General features: G+C 52.8%; 4 protein-coding genes across 4 annotated transcripts; 2 read left to right on the forward strand and 2 right to left on the reverse strand.

Moving 5' to 3' along the window:
- Nucleotides 1–2,390: 2,390 nt before the first annotated feature.
- Nucleotides 2,391–4,119, forward strand: GCG54_00004008 (uncharacterized protein; the record flags this gene model as incomplete). Its single annotated transcript, XM_045404063.1, has 3 exons — nt 2,391–2,651; nt 2,707–2,943; nt 2,995–4,119. The coding sequence occupies 3 exons, from the start codon at nt 2,391–2,393 to the stop codon at nt 4,117–4,119; spliced, it is 1,623 nt and encodes a 540-aa protein (XP_045257263.1).
- A 230-nt stretch (nt 4,120–4,349) lies between these two features.
- GCG54_00004009 (Protein artemis) lies at nt 4,350–6,397 on the reverse strand (the record flags this gene model as incomplete). The annotated part of the gene is made up of 3 exons (XM_045404064.1): nt 4,350–4,440; nt 4,576–6,220; nt 6,352–6,397. The coding sequence occupies 3 exons, from the start codon at nt 6,395–6,397 to the stop codon at nt 4,350–4,352; spliced, it is 1,782 nt and encodes a 593-aa protein (XP_045257264.1).
- A 2,296-nt stretch (nt 6,398–8,693) lies between these two features.
- On the forward strand, nt 8,694–10,230 carry GCG54_00004010 (uncharacterized protein; the record flags this gene model as incomplete). Its single annotated transcript, XM_045404065.1, has 5 exons — nt 8,694–8,823; nt 9,091–9,131; nt 9,209–9,562; nt 9,613–9,667; nt 9,722–10,230. 5 exons carry the CDS (start codon nt 8,694–8,696, stop codon nt 10,228–10,230), a joined length of 1,089 nt encoding a protein of 362 aa, XP_045257265.1.
- Nucleotides 10,231–10,442: 212 nt separating this feature from the next.
- Nucleotides 10,443–12,058, reverse strand: GCG54_00004011 (Drug resistance protein; the record flags this gene model as incomplete). The annotated part of the gene is made up of 2 exons (XM_045404066.1): nt 10,443–11,828; nt 11,891–12,058. The coding sequence occupies 2 exons, from the start codon at nt 12,056–12,058 to the stop codon at nt 10,443–10,445; spliced, it is 1,554 nt and encodes a 517-aa protein (XP_045257266.1).
- Nucleotides 12,059–12,757: the final 699 nt, after the last annotated feature.

Consider the following 12,757-nt stretch of genomic DNA (forward strand, 5'->3'; position numbering starts at 1 on the left):
AAGAGCTTACACGACCGAAAGGGATGTGAATCAATCGCTAATATTTACTGCGGGATAATGCTGCAACGTAGCAGTCCCGGCCTAGACAGCACTTTGCAGAGCTGAGCACGAGATGTCGACCAGTTGAAGAGCAACAACGGACGGAGGTGACGACGCCCAGGGCTGAAGAATCGGATATGTACAGTTCTGAGATGAGGCGTCAAGGTATTTTCAGTGGCAAACATCACGAGGCGCGTAAGCCTACATACCAGAATGTGGAAGCGATGCGGCGTTGAACATAGGTTTTGAATGTTACCGCTTGACGCTGCAGCACCAAGTGGCGTGTTTATTTGACACAGGCACAGGAAACCCACCGGCGCAACGCGTCTTCTTCCCGCCAACGTCAAAATAGCAGACTACTGCTACTGTTTTTGCCTTTGTCTCCTGGTTTCATTGCCTGTGTTTCGTGCGGCTACACACGCCACCTGTTCGCGGCTTGGTAATCTTGGATGGGTGGTGCTTGATTGGGGTCTGGTCTGGTGCCTCTGCATCAATCCAACCCATCCCGCGAAAAGCCTCCGCACCCAGGCTGGCGGCGGCCCCCAACGACGGTCATAGGCTGCTAACTCCCCGAGCTTCCGTCCGCCAATGCGGGGGCCTCTTCCGGTGCGCTTCTTACTTGCGCTCGCGGGGTGAGCCTCCGACGCCCCAGTGAACACCCGTCAGACGTAGTAATGTGGGTAAAGGCGGCCCGGGTCTAGCCAAGTCTGTGGCTTGACGCATGCTTGGCCCGTTGGCGAGGTTTTGTTTTTGGTAGCTAGCAGAGAGAACGCAGCATGCAACTGATCTCTCGATCCAAATGGAGATATGGTTGAACCCTTGGTCAGAAGATGGACTTCTCCGCACAGCAGAATGTCCGTTCGCCCAGTCAGTTGCCCTTTTGATGCTACCTCGCCTACAGCCAGTGCCAGAATGACAACGCAGAAGCGACGAACAATATGTCCTGAAACCCGCTGCTCCTCCAGACTCGGCCGACGGATGGACTCAAGGTTAGCGTGCCGTCTCGCGATGCAACTTCTGAGTAATGAGAAACAGATAGCGGGTGGTGTGGTGTTGAGTGCGTACTACGTGCAGAAACGGGCATGCTGTGCATGAGATGGAAGCACTCGGACACGTCCTATCGCCGACTACTTGGGATATCCTTCGCGAGATTAGTCGAGCAGAAAACACACACTCGCCAGAAATCGAGTCTTTGACCGCGAGCAGAACATCTCATGTCTATTCGCTTAGCCTTCTTCCCTCGCAGCTTCAACTCGCTTCTCTGCATCTCCAGCAGGCGGGACGGGTTCGGGCGAAACATCGAGTGCTGCAAACGCCGACTGGCACGGATGGTGCCGACAGGCAGACCCAGGCCGACTTCGTTTGCACATTCCGAGCAGGTCGAAAAGCCTTGGCGTCATGATGCCACCTGCGCGGGGCCATCACAATATCGACAGCGTTGCAATATGAAGAGACTGCAGACTAGCGCACCTCTGAAGCCTCTGAAAGGTCGTGAATAAACTTCCGCTTGAAACGCTTTTGGTGAGTCGCCCGTTGTCTAAGCAGGGGCCGCCAGGCTCAATTTGCTGCCCGTCCGGAGTTGCCAGAACTTTAGACTTCGGGCACGAACCTGTATGTGATCAGTCAACGGGCAGGGCATACTCTTTTTATCTGGGGGAGGCAGTTCTGGTCACTGTCGGGCACATAAACTTTCGTCTCTTCGGCGGCGTTGCACCCCGTCGTCGTAGTTGTGTTTACTGCAAACAAACACGAAAGACTGTCTCCCCCCGCCGAACCCCCGCGACTGGGGCGAGCCATCTTGTTTCCCTACACCCATCCTCTCTTGTCTCTCTCTTGATACATTGAGACGCAGTTACGGGCGCCAGGGGGCATCCCGCAATAGCGAATAGCCTCATCCAGGGGCCATGGCGCCAGTTTCAGATGGCGGCGGGGAGCAAGCAATCAGCCCTACTTTCTTCACCTACCTTGAGTCTGCTGTTCTCCTTGGCGCTAGAGTTGTTAATTCCAATAGACTTTTTGACGCTTCCCAAATCGTTCAGTGATTGTCGCAGCTGCCACCGAGCCTCCCGCGGACCGCCAGCCCATGGACGGCGTGGCCTTCCTGCCATGTCAAAAACAAACTTTCCGAGCCTTATTCAAAAGGAATGTGGTCTGCCGTTTCTGTAATCTACGCAGACAATGATGTTGGGGTTTTACGGGCAGTTGTTCTGGCAGCACACCGGCCATCTTTAATCTGACCTTTGGGTTACTGCAGTTATATCGCGTTCGCTCTCTTGAGTCTCTCTCTCTATCTCTCTTTTTGTCTCTGCCTTCCTAACGCTCGGTCGACTCGCCGACCATACACTACAAACATGAGTTCGTTGAGTTCGTCCCGCGCTAGCCAACGGCCGGTCTCAGCCGACCTGGCCGGCAGCATCTACCTGATCACGTCCGACGGAAAGACGCTCAAGCTGCCCATGCCCAGCAACTCGCCATACGATCCGCTTAACTGGAGCCCTCGAAAGCGAATCGTTGCTCTATGTGTTATCGCGCTGTACTCGGTGGTTTCCATGATGGAGACCCAGGCTGCTAGCCTGATGTATCGTTCGCTTGCTGCCGAGTTTAACGCAGGGGTTAGTCGTCGGACGCTGTCTAGACTTGACCACAAGTTGGACTAACATGTTGCAGCAACCTGACAAATACCCGTTGAATATCCTCGTCTCGACGCCTAGCACCATCTTCCTCGGCCTCGGTGCCTTCTTTTGGATTCCGCTGTCAGTGGCTTTGGGAAGGCGACCGGTGTTCCTCCTTGCTTCGGTCTGCTTGACTGTCGCTACCGTCCTTGCAGCAAACGCCTCTGGTTTCTACCAACTCCTTGCGGCGCTGAGTCTGCAAGGGTTTTCTGCGGGCTTGAGCTTGAGCGCTGTATGTTTAAGACACTATTTCTCATCGGACTCGGGCTAACCTTTGGCTTAGGCAATGCTCATGGTCATTGATCTCACTTTCATTGACGAGCGACCGAACGCGTTGGGTTTCTTCTGGAGCGTGGGATGTGGCCTCGGTCTTCTCTCGCTACCAAGTGTCACTGCTCTCTCCGAATCAGGATGGAGGGCGTTCTACACAGCCTGGGTGGTTCCCTGCCTAGCCCTTCTCGTTTGCGTCTTTTTCTTCTTCCCCGAGACCTACTTCGTGCGACCGGCCATAGCATTTGACGGCCACGTCCTTGTACAAGGAGGCTCAGAGAAGATCCAGATGTACGACGACTGGGAAGCAATCCCGGGCGGCAAGGCTGCTGCCATCGCCGCAGTCACCGAAGTGCCCCCTCCTGAGACGATGTGGTCGACGATGGTGCGTCAGTGGGGAGTTCGCAAGGGCGGTGCTGGCTTCAGAGAGATGTGGAATTGCTACTTGCAGACACTGCTGTGCGCGGCCAACCCCCTCGTCTTCTGGGTTGCCATCCTCAACGCCCTCAACTTCGGCGCCATGATCTTCATCGGCGAGACATACGCGATGGTGATGGCGCAACCGCCGTACAACCTTCCGGAGCGCGTCATCTCCATGGTGAATCCCGTTGCAGCAATCGGATCATTCCTTGCTTGGCCTGTGTCGACCATCCTGACATCCCGGGTTGCTCGGCGCCTCACACTCCGCAACGGCGGCATACGCGATGCGGAGCACTACCTCATCGCATTCCTACCCGCTGTACTTGCCGGCGCAGGCAGCGTATTCGTCTACGGCCTCACGGTAAACTACAAGTGGAACTTTATCTGGATCTTTGTTTCCTATGTCTTGAACGCTTTCAGCGCCGCGGCGTACGGCATCGCCTCCACACTCTGGGTCACCGAAGCCTTCCCCCGCTGGGCCGCTCCGGCGATGATCATTGTCGGAGGAGGTGGATACATGTTGAGTTTCGCAACATCTTATGCAGTCACCCCGTGGCTCAAGTCACAGGGTTACCTCGGCGCCAGTTTCGAGCTGGGCGCCATCTTACTTGTGGTGGGTGGCATCGCTGTGCCGCTCGCGTTCTGGGGAAAGAGCTTGCGGCAGTATATCCATGGAAGATGGGGTGTATCGGAGGCCGGCGCGCTGCGTCCACAGTAGAAGTGCGTCGACGAGCGAAAAACATCTCCTTTGTTTGGGCGGAGGTGTGTGTGTACCACTGGGTGCAAGGCTGGGATGCAGCAGCGCTGCGAGCCTGGATCCATAGTCCTCAGAGCTCATCAACTGAGCTGAACCAACCGTCAATGATAATCATAGTCTCTAAGCATTATTTCCCTTATTTTGATGCGATATGGTGCGGGGTATCTACAAAGTGAGACGCCGGCAAGTTTCTATCTTCCTCCTAGCTCCTTATCAAGCATTGTATGATGGTCAAAGGTGGACAGCAAACCGATCGGGGTCCACTCGCCCCCAACAAGATTCCTTGCCATGTTCAGATATGCATCCGCTCGTACGCTTGAAACTCCACGAGACGACGATGGTTTTCTCTTCGAAGTGCTGACAACGGAAAACTCTTGGCTTTTCCGGCCCTCTCCGTCTGAACAGCCCCGTCCCGACCCAATGGACCGTTGCGACGTCACGGACCCGGCGGTCGCGTCATTCACGGTCCTTTCGGGTTCTTGAACGGCTGCCTCGGGTTCGGCTGCTTGACCTGTTTGCGAGAAATGCGACGTTGGCATGCCAATGTCACCCTCAGAGGGTTGACTGGTGTCAATGTTTTGAGACACCCGTTGCTCGAGCGGTCCCGCAATCCGGCTGGCGAACCTTTCCATTTCGAGGTCATGTGCGAAACTGTCACCAGAGCAAAAGTTTCCGAATAGAGAATGGATGGTGATGTTATCCCTGACCCAGTCTGTGGGATTGACGGTGCAAGGCCAGACATCTTTCGGTTGGAATATTCGGACGAGGTCGCAGAGCTCTTGGTAGCATGAGTGCCGGGAGTAAGGAAAAGTGATGGTTTTTGGCAAGGGAGGTTCGGAATCGGTTCCCGTGCTGAGGAAACTAGAGCTGGGTGGTTGTCTCTTTTGCCCAATCGACCGGAAGGCATCGAGGATTGCTGCTTCGTTCTTCTCTCCAAAGGATGAGATGTCGATGTCGAGAGACATGTTCCGCCCGGTGTTTACCCCATTTTCGAGGAGCTCCCGGAGCAGCGACCTTGATTCCTGAGAAAGATCGCCCTTCTCCTTGAGCAAAGCGAGCACGGCTTCGACATCGGCGGACGACAGCGTGTCAAGCTCTGCGTCCCGCTCTAGGTCGTCTCCGCCGCCGCCGACACCGACCTCGGCAATTTCGGCTCCGTTGGAAAGATGAGCGACAAGGGGTTGGATGGAAACAACTTTTGAGCCTCGAACAACTGAGCAAAAGTTGCCTCTCTCACAACTATGCAGCCGAACGTGCTCGTCCCGTGTGAGACAACCTGGATGGGGTGTATTGCCGCATATGTAACCAGCCAACGCCGGTGCCTCAGGGCACAGATGTATGGACGAGCTGAAGCGATCGTTCGAGGCCTTGCCAGTCAAGGAAGAGAAGACGCGCATCTTGTAGTCATCCACGTGGATCCTGGATCTCAAGGCCTTGGACAAGGCGATCCATACTTGCTCGTACCCGTAGGTCCATGCTTGGATGTGGAAGATGGTGTCATCGGGATATACAGCGACCTTGCGCAACAGCTCTGCAATGCCATTGGCCTTTGTTTGAAACGGGACATTCTGGATAAAAGAGGTGTCGAGGTAAATCTTGTCAAGCGTCTTGATGCCACAGGTGTACTCAACGACAGCTGGGTTTCTGGCGACGGCATTGACGAACCACGGTTCGCTTCGGATGTCACCCGTATAGAGAACGGCGTGATGGGTGTCCTCGATCAGGAACATTACAGAACCGGGGCAGTGGTTCGCATCGAGCAAAGTGACCTGGATGCATCTTCCGGGAGCAAGCTCGAGGGTGGTTGGCGTATCCAGGGGCAGCGGTTTGAGGAGATTCTTGAGATGCTTGTACGTCTGCACGCGAGCCTCCAGAATACCCTTGGCGTAGTTGATGCGACAGGGATAGCGTTCGAGACGGAGGAGCATCTCCCGCGTGGCTGCGGAGCAGTAGACAAACGGAGAGCGGAGGCTTTCCAACCCTGCGAGGTGGTCGCTGTGAATATGGCTCAGGAAGCACGCGAGTGGCGGATGATGGCCGGCATGTTTCCGGAAGAAGTCAACTGCAACGCAATCAGCAACGAAATTTCGAGGGAAAAGGCGCGTCGGGGCGAGAGGCAGCAAGGTGAAGGCGAAGCTATCACGCGGGCCCCAGGGTCACAGTGATGCTACTTTTTCGTCAGCAAGGACTTACTGCGAATATCAGGAAACTCTGCGACAAGACCATTGAATGTGGACATCGTGAGGAGCTGTCATTTTTCCGATGCGAGACCAAATCGGGGGAGGCAAAATATCTGGTTGCCGACGTTGAAGTTGAGAGACGGCGTCGCGTGGGTGAGAGGCCGCGTGAAGGAAGGAGTGGCACCAAACGAGAAAGGAGAAGGCGCCTCCGAGACAAATTAGTCGCATGCCAGATGGAGCCGGCTGGGAGGGAGTGAGGTGGTAAAAGTCCGGATAAATGGAGCGATTATGTAATACCGCCCACCAGGTGCTGCCCGGTGCTGACCGTGCTGCAGGATCCACACCACCGAGAGACCCGCTTTTACGGCCCCGACTCCGGACCCGGCCGGACGAAGCATGCTCTTTGCAGCATTTCCCGACTCGAGCATTGGACCTGGAAGATGCTTTTGGTGAGGTGACTTTGAGTGGCTCCAGACGAGCGCGGGTACATCACCCACCGATCCAACCATCACCAACTGTCCATGTCCTTGAACCTTGACGGGAAGTCCACGTCTTCCCGAAACTCTGTTCTAGCCGCATGCTAATCGATCACAACGCTGTGAACCTTCTCAACTTTGTTCTCGATAGGGGTGCGTTCAGCTTTCTCCGGGCCAAAATACGGGAATGGGGCCTTTTGCTACTTCTCGGACTGTAAAAACGACCCGAGAGACAGGAGGGTCAACCGGGTTCCCCGCTTGTCGATGTGCACCAACCAGATAAAACCATTAGACGAACTGTCAATCTCCCTGCCTCCTCTTTGTGGATTCCGTATGCACGACATGGCTCAAGGGTCCACATCTCATGGATGTTGAATCTCCTTGGGCTGCTCAATAAGGCACCGCCGCACTCGCCATCAAGCTAGTCAGTCTGGACTTGTTTCGACCAGTCACATCAGATTCTCCGTCTCACTGTGAGTTCCCAGAGACAGAAGCCCGCAGAGCTGTTGCTGTGTTCAATGACGGCTCTCGAAATGCTCCATGTCGCTCCCGTCATGCAGGTGTGACATTGATGGCTCAACCCTGGATTGTAAATAGCTAGAGGCATTCCAAGCAAGGAAATGTTCCGCAACTTAAGATTCATGGCGTCCGTGGCTTTAGCCGAAGCAGGGGAGGGTTATGCACACAAGGATGCTTACAAGGACTAGCAACCCACGCGCGGCTACTTACTCAGTAATGCCTCCGTACATGTCTCTAGACGCCGTATCTCTCGAACTGTCAAGCTCGATTTCGCACGCTCCCCTTCTTAGATATTTCCTGCTGCGACTAAAGCCTCGATTGTGAAGGTGCGATTAACTTCGACAACCATGACAGTAATGTTCTTGCAGGTATCCATGCGGATGACAGCATCTAGATGTCTTAATCAGCAAACAATAGATCAACAGGGAAGACCTCAAAGAATGTGAGATCGAACTCCACATAACACGCCACAAAAACGTCTAAGCATCACGTTCGTGCGTCAATGATTCTTGGGTCATCTCCACTCGCTCCGTCTTCAGTCCCCTGGAAACGACCATCTTTCAACAAGTAGTGGCGTGGGCACCGTAGGGCCGGGGATCACGAACCAACCGTTCCTCAGAAAGGAAGGCCACTGTGAATGGAGCGAATTAACAGCCTGCAGAGGGCCCTGGACCAATATGCAAGGATCAATTGCATGGGCTTTGATCGTCCATGAGGGTCAAAAAACACACTCATGTGGAGATAGTCGGAGGAATTATGAGACCACAAAAGTTGGTACGCATTGGCTTATGTTGCAAGCCCTACCATGGGTGTTCAAATTCATCAATGAAGAGCCGTCCTAGTCGCTGCGTTATGTTCGAAGATGCAGAAGATTTCCACATGGAGCGCACGCCCAAGTTGGTCTTAGGAATGAGAATATTTCTTCATTGGCTCGACGGAATGGGCATCATGGGAGCCCTTCGTGTGACAAATCATTACTGATCACTTGTTCGACCAACCACGCCAAATATTTTGAATGACTCGCTGCTCTGATCCTCCAAACAGGCGAAGGTTGCCTAGACGTCAGCAGGGCAGGCGATTTCCAACCGTATAAGCCGTTTTCCGGTTCAGCTCCCTGACATGTAGCAATGCGACAGAATACCCTTCAAAATGTCCGAGCGGAGGGTGTCTTGAAAACTGCGGCTTCCTTGGCTTCAAAAAATGCTGGCCTTAAAGATTCCCATCCCGCGTTCCTTATTAGACTCCTGGCGTGGAACGCTTGTCTGAATTGCTCAACTTGCGCGTCCCTTCGTTTCCAACGGGCACGGTGATGACCGATTTACTTGTGTTCGCACGCCAAGCTACTGACGAAGCTTTAGCCATGGAACTCAATCAAGCTCAATGCAGAGCTCTTGGAATCAACGCCGGTTTTATCATCTTTATAATCATCGTTATGGGAATGCGAATGTGGGCGAGGCTCGTCATCACGAAGGCTATTGGCTTCGACGATAGTAAGTACATTATTTAAAGAGACTGCGTCATAGAGACGACGGTACTGATTCACAGTTGCTAGTTATGATGGTATTTGGAACAGTAAGACACCATGAGAGGAATCCGTTATTCTCTCCGGGTAATGCGAATTTGCAACACTAACTTGTTCAGTTGATGACAATCGCATTGTCTATCACTGTAATGATTTCGGTCGTTCGCGGTATTGGGATGGCCAGTGAGTTCTCTTTCTCCAACCCCAGCTCCTCCCCATTGCTAACAAAAGTCAGGAGTAGACATTCCAGCAGAGGCTTGGGAGCCCATGCTTCTAGTGAGTGACGTGATTGTCAACACGTTTCTGCATCGAGCTCGCAACATTCAAAAAGTACTGACAGCAATGCGGTGTAGTCGTTTTGGGTCTCCCGCTTACTGTATGCAATCGCCATGGTGCTCGTCAAGGTCGCCCTGCTTCTGTTCTACTTGCGCCTTGATGATCGACTACTCATGAGATGGGCGGTCCATAGCCTCACAGTGGTTGTTATCGGCATGGGCGTGGGGCACTTTGTCATGTCTGTTATCGAGTGCAGTCCACCGGAGGTCTTTTGGACATCGAAAGGAGACCGCATTATCTATATGCAACAATGCATGACGCAATCTAAACAACAAGCATTTTGGGATGCTGCCGGTATTATCGTCATCATCACGGATATATGTCTTTGGATCTGCCCGATCCCTATGATTTGGAATCTCCAGCTTCCGAAGGTAAGTCACCTTCCCTCATTGTCGAGATACACGCATTCACATGGAACCAGCGACAAAAGTGGGCAGTCTCGGCCGTGTTTGCCCTGGGTATCATATCAGTTGTTGGTGAGTGTTGAGTAAGAAAGCACCGACTGCCTTCCGCTTACCATAATCTCCCAGCGGGATGCGTCCGGTTCTACTATGTGCGACAACTAGCAAACGAGCCGGAGCTCTATCAACAGCTGGCCTACTCCCTCGTCTGGTACGCGCTGGAGCTTTATGTAGCCATCTTCTGCGGCTGCTCCTCGGCCTTGAAAGTGTTTTTCAAGAGATACTTTCCGGCTCTGTTGGGCTCTTCCTCATCCAGAGCGGGGTATCCGCTTGACAGCTGCGGAAACACTGGCACCAAAACGAGGACATCTCATCCTTTGACCGACCTATCTGACAGACTACCTGGGAACCACACAGTAATCTCTTCAGGGGGTAGAGGAGGGAGAGTAACGGCGAATACGGGAGATTCATCGAACAACGATAGCGAAGAAGCCATCATATTGGGGGGAAATGGAATCCAAAAACAGACGGAAGTTCAAGTTAGACAGGAGATGACGAGAATTTCAAGTGATTCAGAAGGCAGGCGCACAAGAAGCGGCTCAAATGACAGGCCAAAAGCTCGATCATTTGTGGTTTGATTGAGGGGGGAGTTATGAATGGAAAAGGGAGGAACAAATACAGTGCTTGACAACGGCAATGCTATGGAATCTGATGAATGATGCTAGAATCAGCGTTTGGGGGTGTCCCTCAACTAGGGTACAGCAGACGCAGTCTGAGGTTGAGATTACTTTGATCGCTTTCTCGTACAACGTATCGCCATCTTAGAGATGCTCAAGTTCTGTTACATATGTTATGGCTGATGATCCTCCGAAATTGATTGGCCCGCTGTTCCCCGCTGCCGTTTCTCTTCCATTGTCAAGTCACTACTCGCTGACCCAATCCTGACAGTGGAAAAAAGACTAGCCGCGGCAGTTGCTGCTCCTACTCCAACCCAAAACGCCGATTTATAACTGGACCTGAGCCCGGAGTCGGTTGTTTGATGGACAGCTATGTCCGCCATGCCCAACCAGAAGCTGATTCCAAGAAACAGCAGACTGTTGATGAGAGCGCCAGCAAGTCCTTGATGATGTTGAGGTAGAGATGTTGTTATATATACATTGCTGACGGTGAAAGCAATGTCGATGCCAATTGTTGCACAGACCATTGACGGAAAGACGTACGCCCAGTAGCTTGGATCTTCAGGCATTATGGCAAAAAGTAGAACACACACAACACTTCCACAACCCGAAAGGATCAAAAGAAGCCTTCCGGGGAGTAAATGGAGAGTGAAACCTCCCACGAGCCCGATTATTACCCCTCCAGCAGCCAGGGGAACATACCAGGCAGCCGTAAGCAGGGGCGGTGCGTGGAGAACCAACTCAATGTAGAAACTGCTGTAAAACAGAAAAAGCCCGAAAACACCGTATGTAAGCCATAGGGCCAACATCAGAGTCTTGATGTACTTTGTCGAGAAAAGGTCAGGCGGAAGAAGCGGGCTGGATGCGACGTATTTCTCGATGTAAAAGCCGATGGCTAGCAAGAGAACGCCAACGATAAGGGTGACCAGAATCTGGGGGCTTTTCCACCCCTCTGGAGCCTGAGAACTGTCTGTAAGGGCGTAGATAAGAAGCGCAAGACCCGGTACGATCGTAACAGTACCCAGCCAATCCATCTGCACTTCATGCTTGTTGCCATAATCCTTCGGAATGGAAAAGAAAGAAATGGCGATGAGCACGCCCAATATCATGGAGCCGACCCAGAAGTACCATCTCCATGACAAGTATTGCCCCGTCAGACCGCCGATAAATATGCCGAAAAAAAAGCCAATAGGAGCGAAGGAACCGTAAAGCGCGAACACGAGATTCTTCCGAGGTCCGGGTCGATAGGTCTTGCCGAGCATCATAATGCCGGCCGGAAGGACTGCAGAAATACCCAAACCTGCCATAGCGCGACAGGCTATGAGCATGACATAATTATGGCTGAAGCCGGACAACAGAGTCCAAACGAAGAACCATCCAAGACCAATGTTGAACGTAACATAACCTCCGAACTTTTCGCTTATTCGGCCGAACGGGAGAAGGCAGGCGCCAGCAACAAGGGAAAATACACTCGATGGCCACGTCTGGGATTCGCTGGGGATATTTAGATCGGAAGCAAGCTGGGGGAGGATGATGTGAAAGCCACCGACAAGATATTCCTGCGAGATTGGAGTCAGCCAAAGAGCAGCCGCTGTTGGGCATGTTGATCAGATAAACTTACCCCCATTAGCATGAGTCCAAGTAGTGAGGAGCAAAAGCCGACCTCCGTTAGCCAGGACTCAAACACTGCCGGGCGCTGCCGGCCTAGAAGTTCGACATCTATGTCCGTAGGGGAAGGGGAGTTCTCGGCGTCTCTTGTTTGTCTTGTTCGACATTCTCGCGGTGTCATATTGTATTGCCGATGCCGTCCGTGGAAATCGAGGTAGATAATGTCGGAAGTGTTTTGTTGATTGAGGTGTCCAGAAAGATGTCCTGGTTTCGAAGTGAAATAGGGGGTATCGTGTGATGGTTGCAGATGAGTCTTCAACAAAAGCGCAAGTCGGGGGCTTCGACCTTCATATACTACCCCCAATTACCCTGACATATTTTCAGGAAAAAACCCAGTCTGGTATGCTGATTCAAGTGAAAACCACCACTCATCATGCGAGAGGGGACCAGGAACAAGTGGATCGCCATTTCGCGGACAATGACTGGTCGTGCTATGTGCAACATGTTCAGAAGGGGGAAGATCATGACAATTGCGCCGCAGTTTGTCATCAGAAGTCCATGTTTGGCGCAATGATTATCCATTTGTGGTTAGTCGGAAAAGGAGTCCAAGAGCAAAGCTCCATGTAAGCAACTGAATATCCTGATAAATGCGGTCCTGAGAGTCGTCGCCTTCTTCAACCTAGGACCGGGGCTCAGGAGCAACCCGCTGTGTTTGAATCAAAAACATGCCCACAGATCGTCTTGGTGCCCGTGCAGCAGACAAGCTGCTTCAGCGCTAAACTCTTTAAGGGTCGTCGGTGCGCTGCATTCTTCCCGTCCCCACGTCATTCCCATTTCGTCCATCAAGTGCGCCGCCATTCAACTCAGTCTCTCAGTTGAG

Source organism: Colletotrichum gloeosporioides (assembly GCF_011800055.1).
Source record: "Colletotrichum gloeosporioides strain Lc1 chromosome Unknown consensus_103, whole genome shotgun sequence".
Classification (NCBI taxonomy): domain Eukaryota; kingdom Fungi; phylum Ascomycota; class Sordariomycetes; order Glomerellales; family Glomerellaceae; genus Colletotrichum; species Colletotrichum gloeosporioides.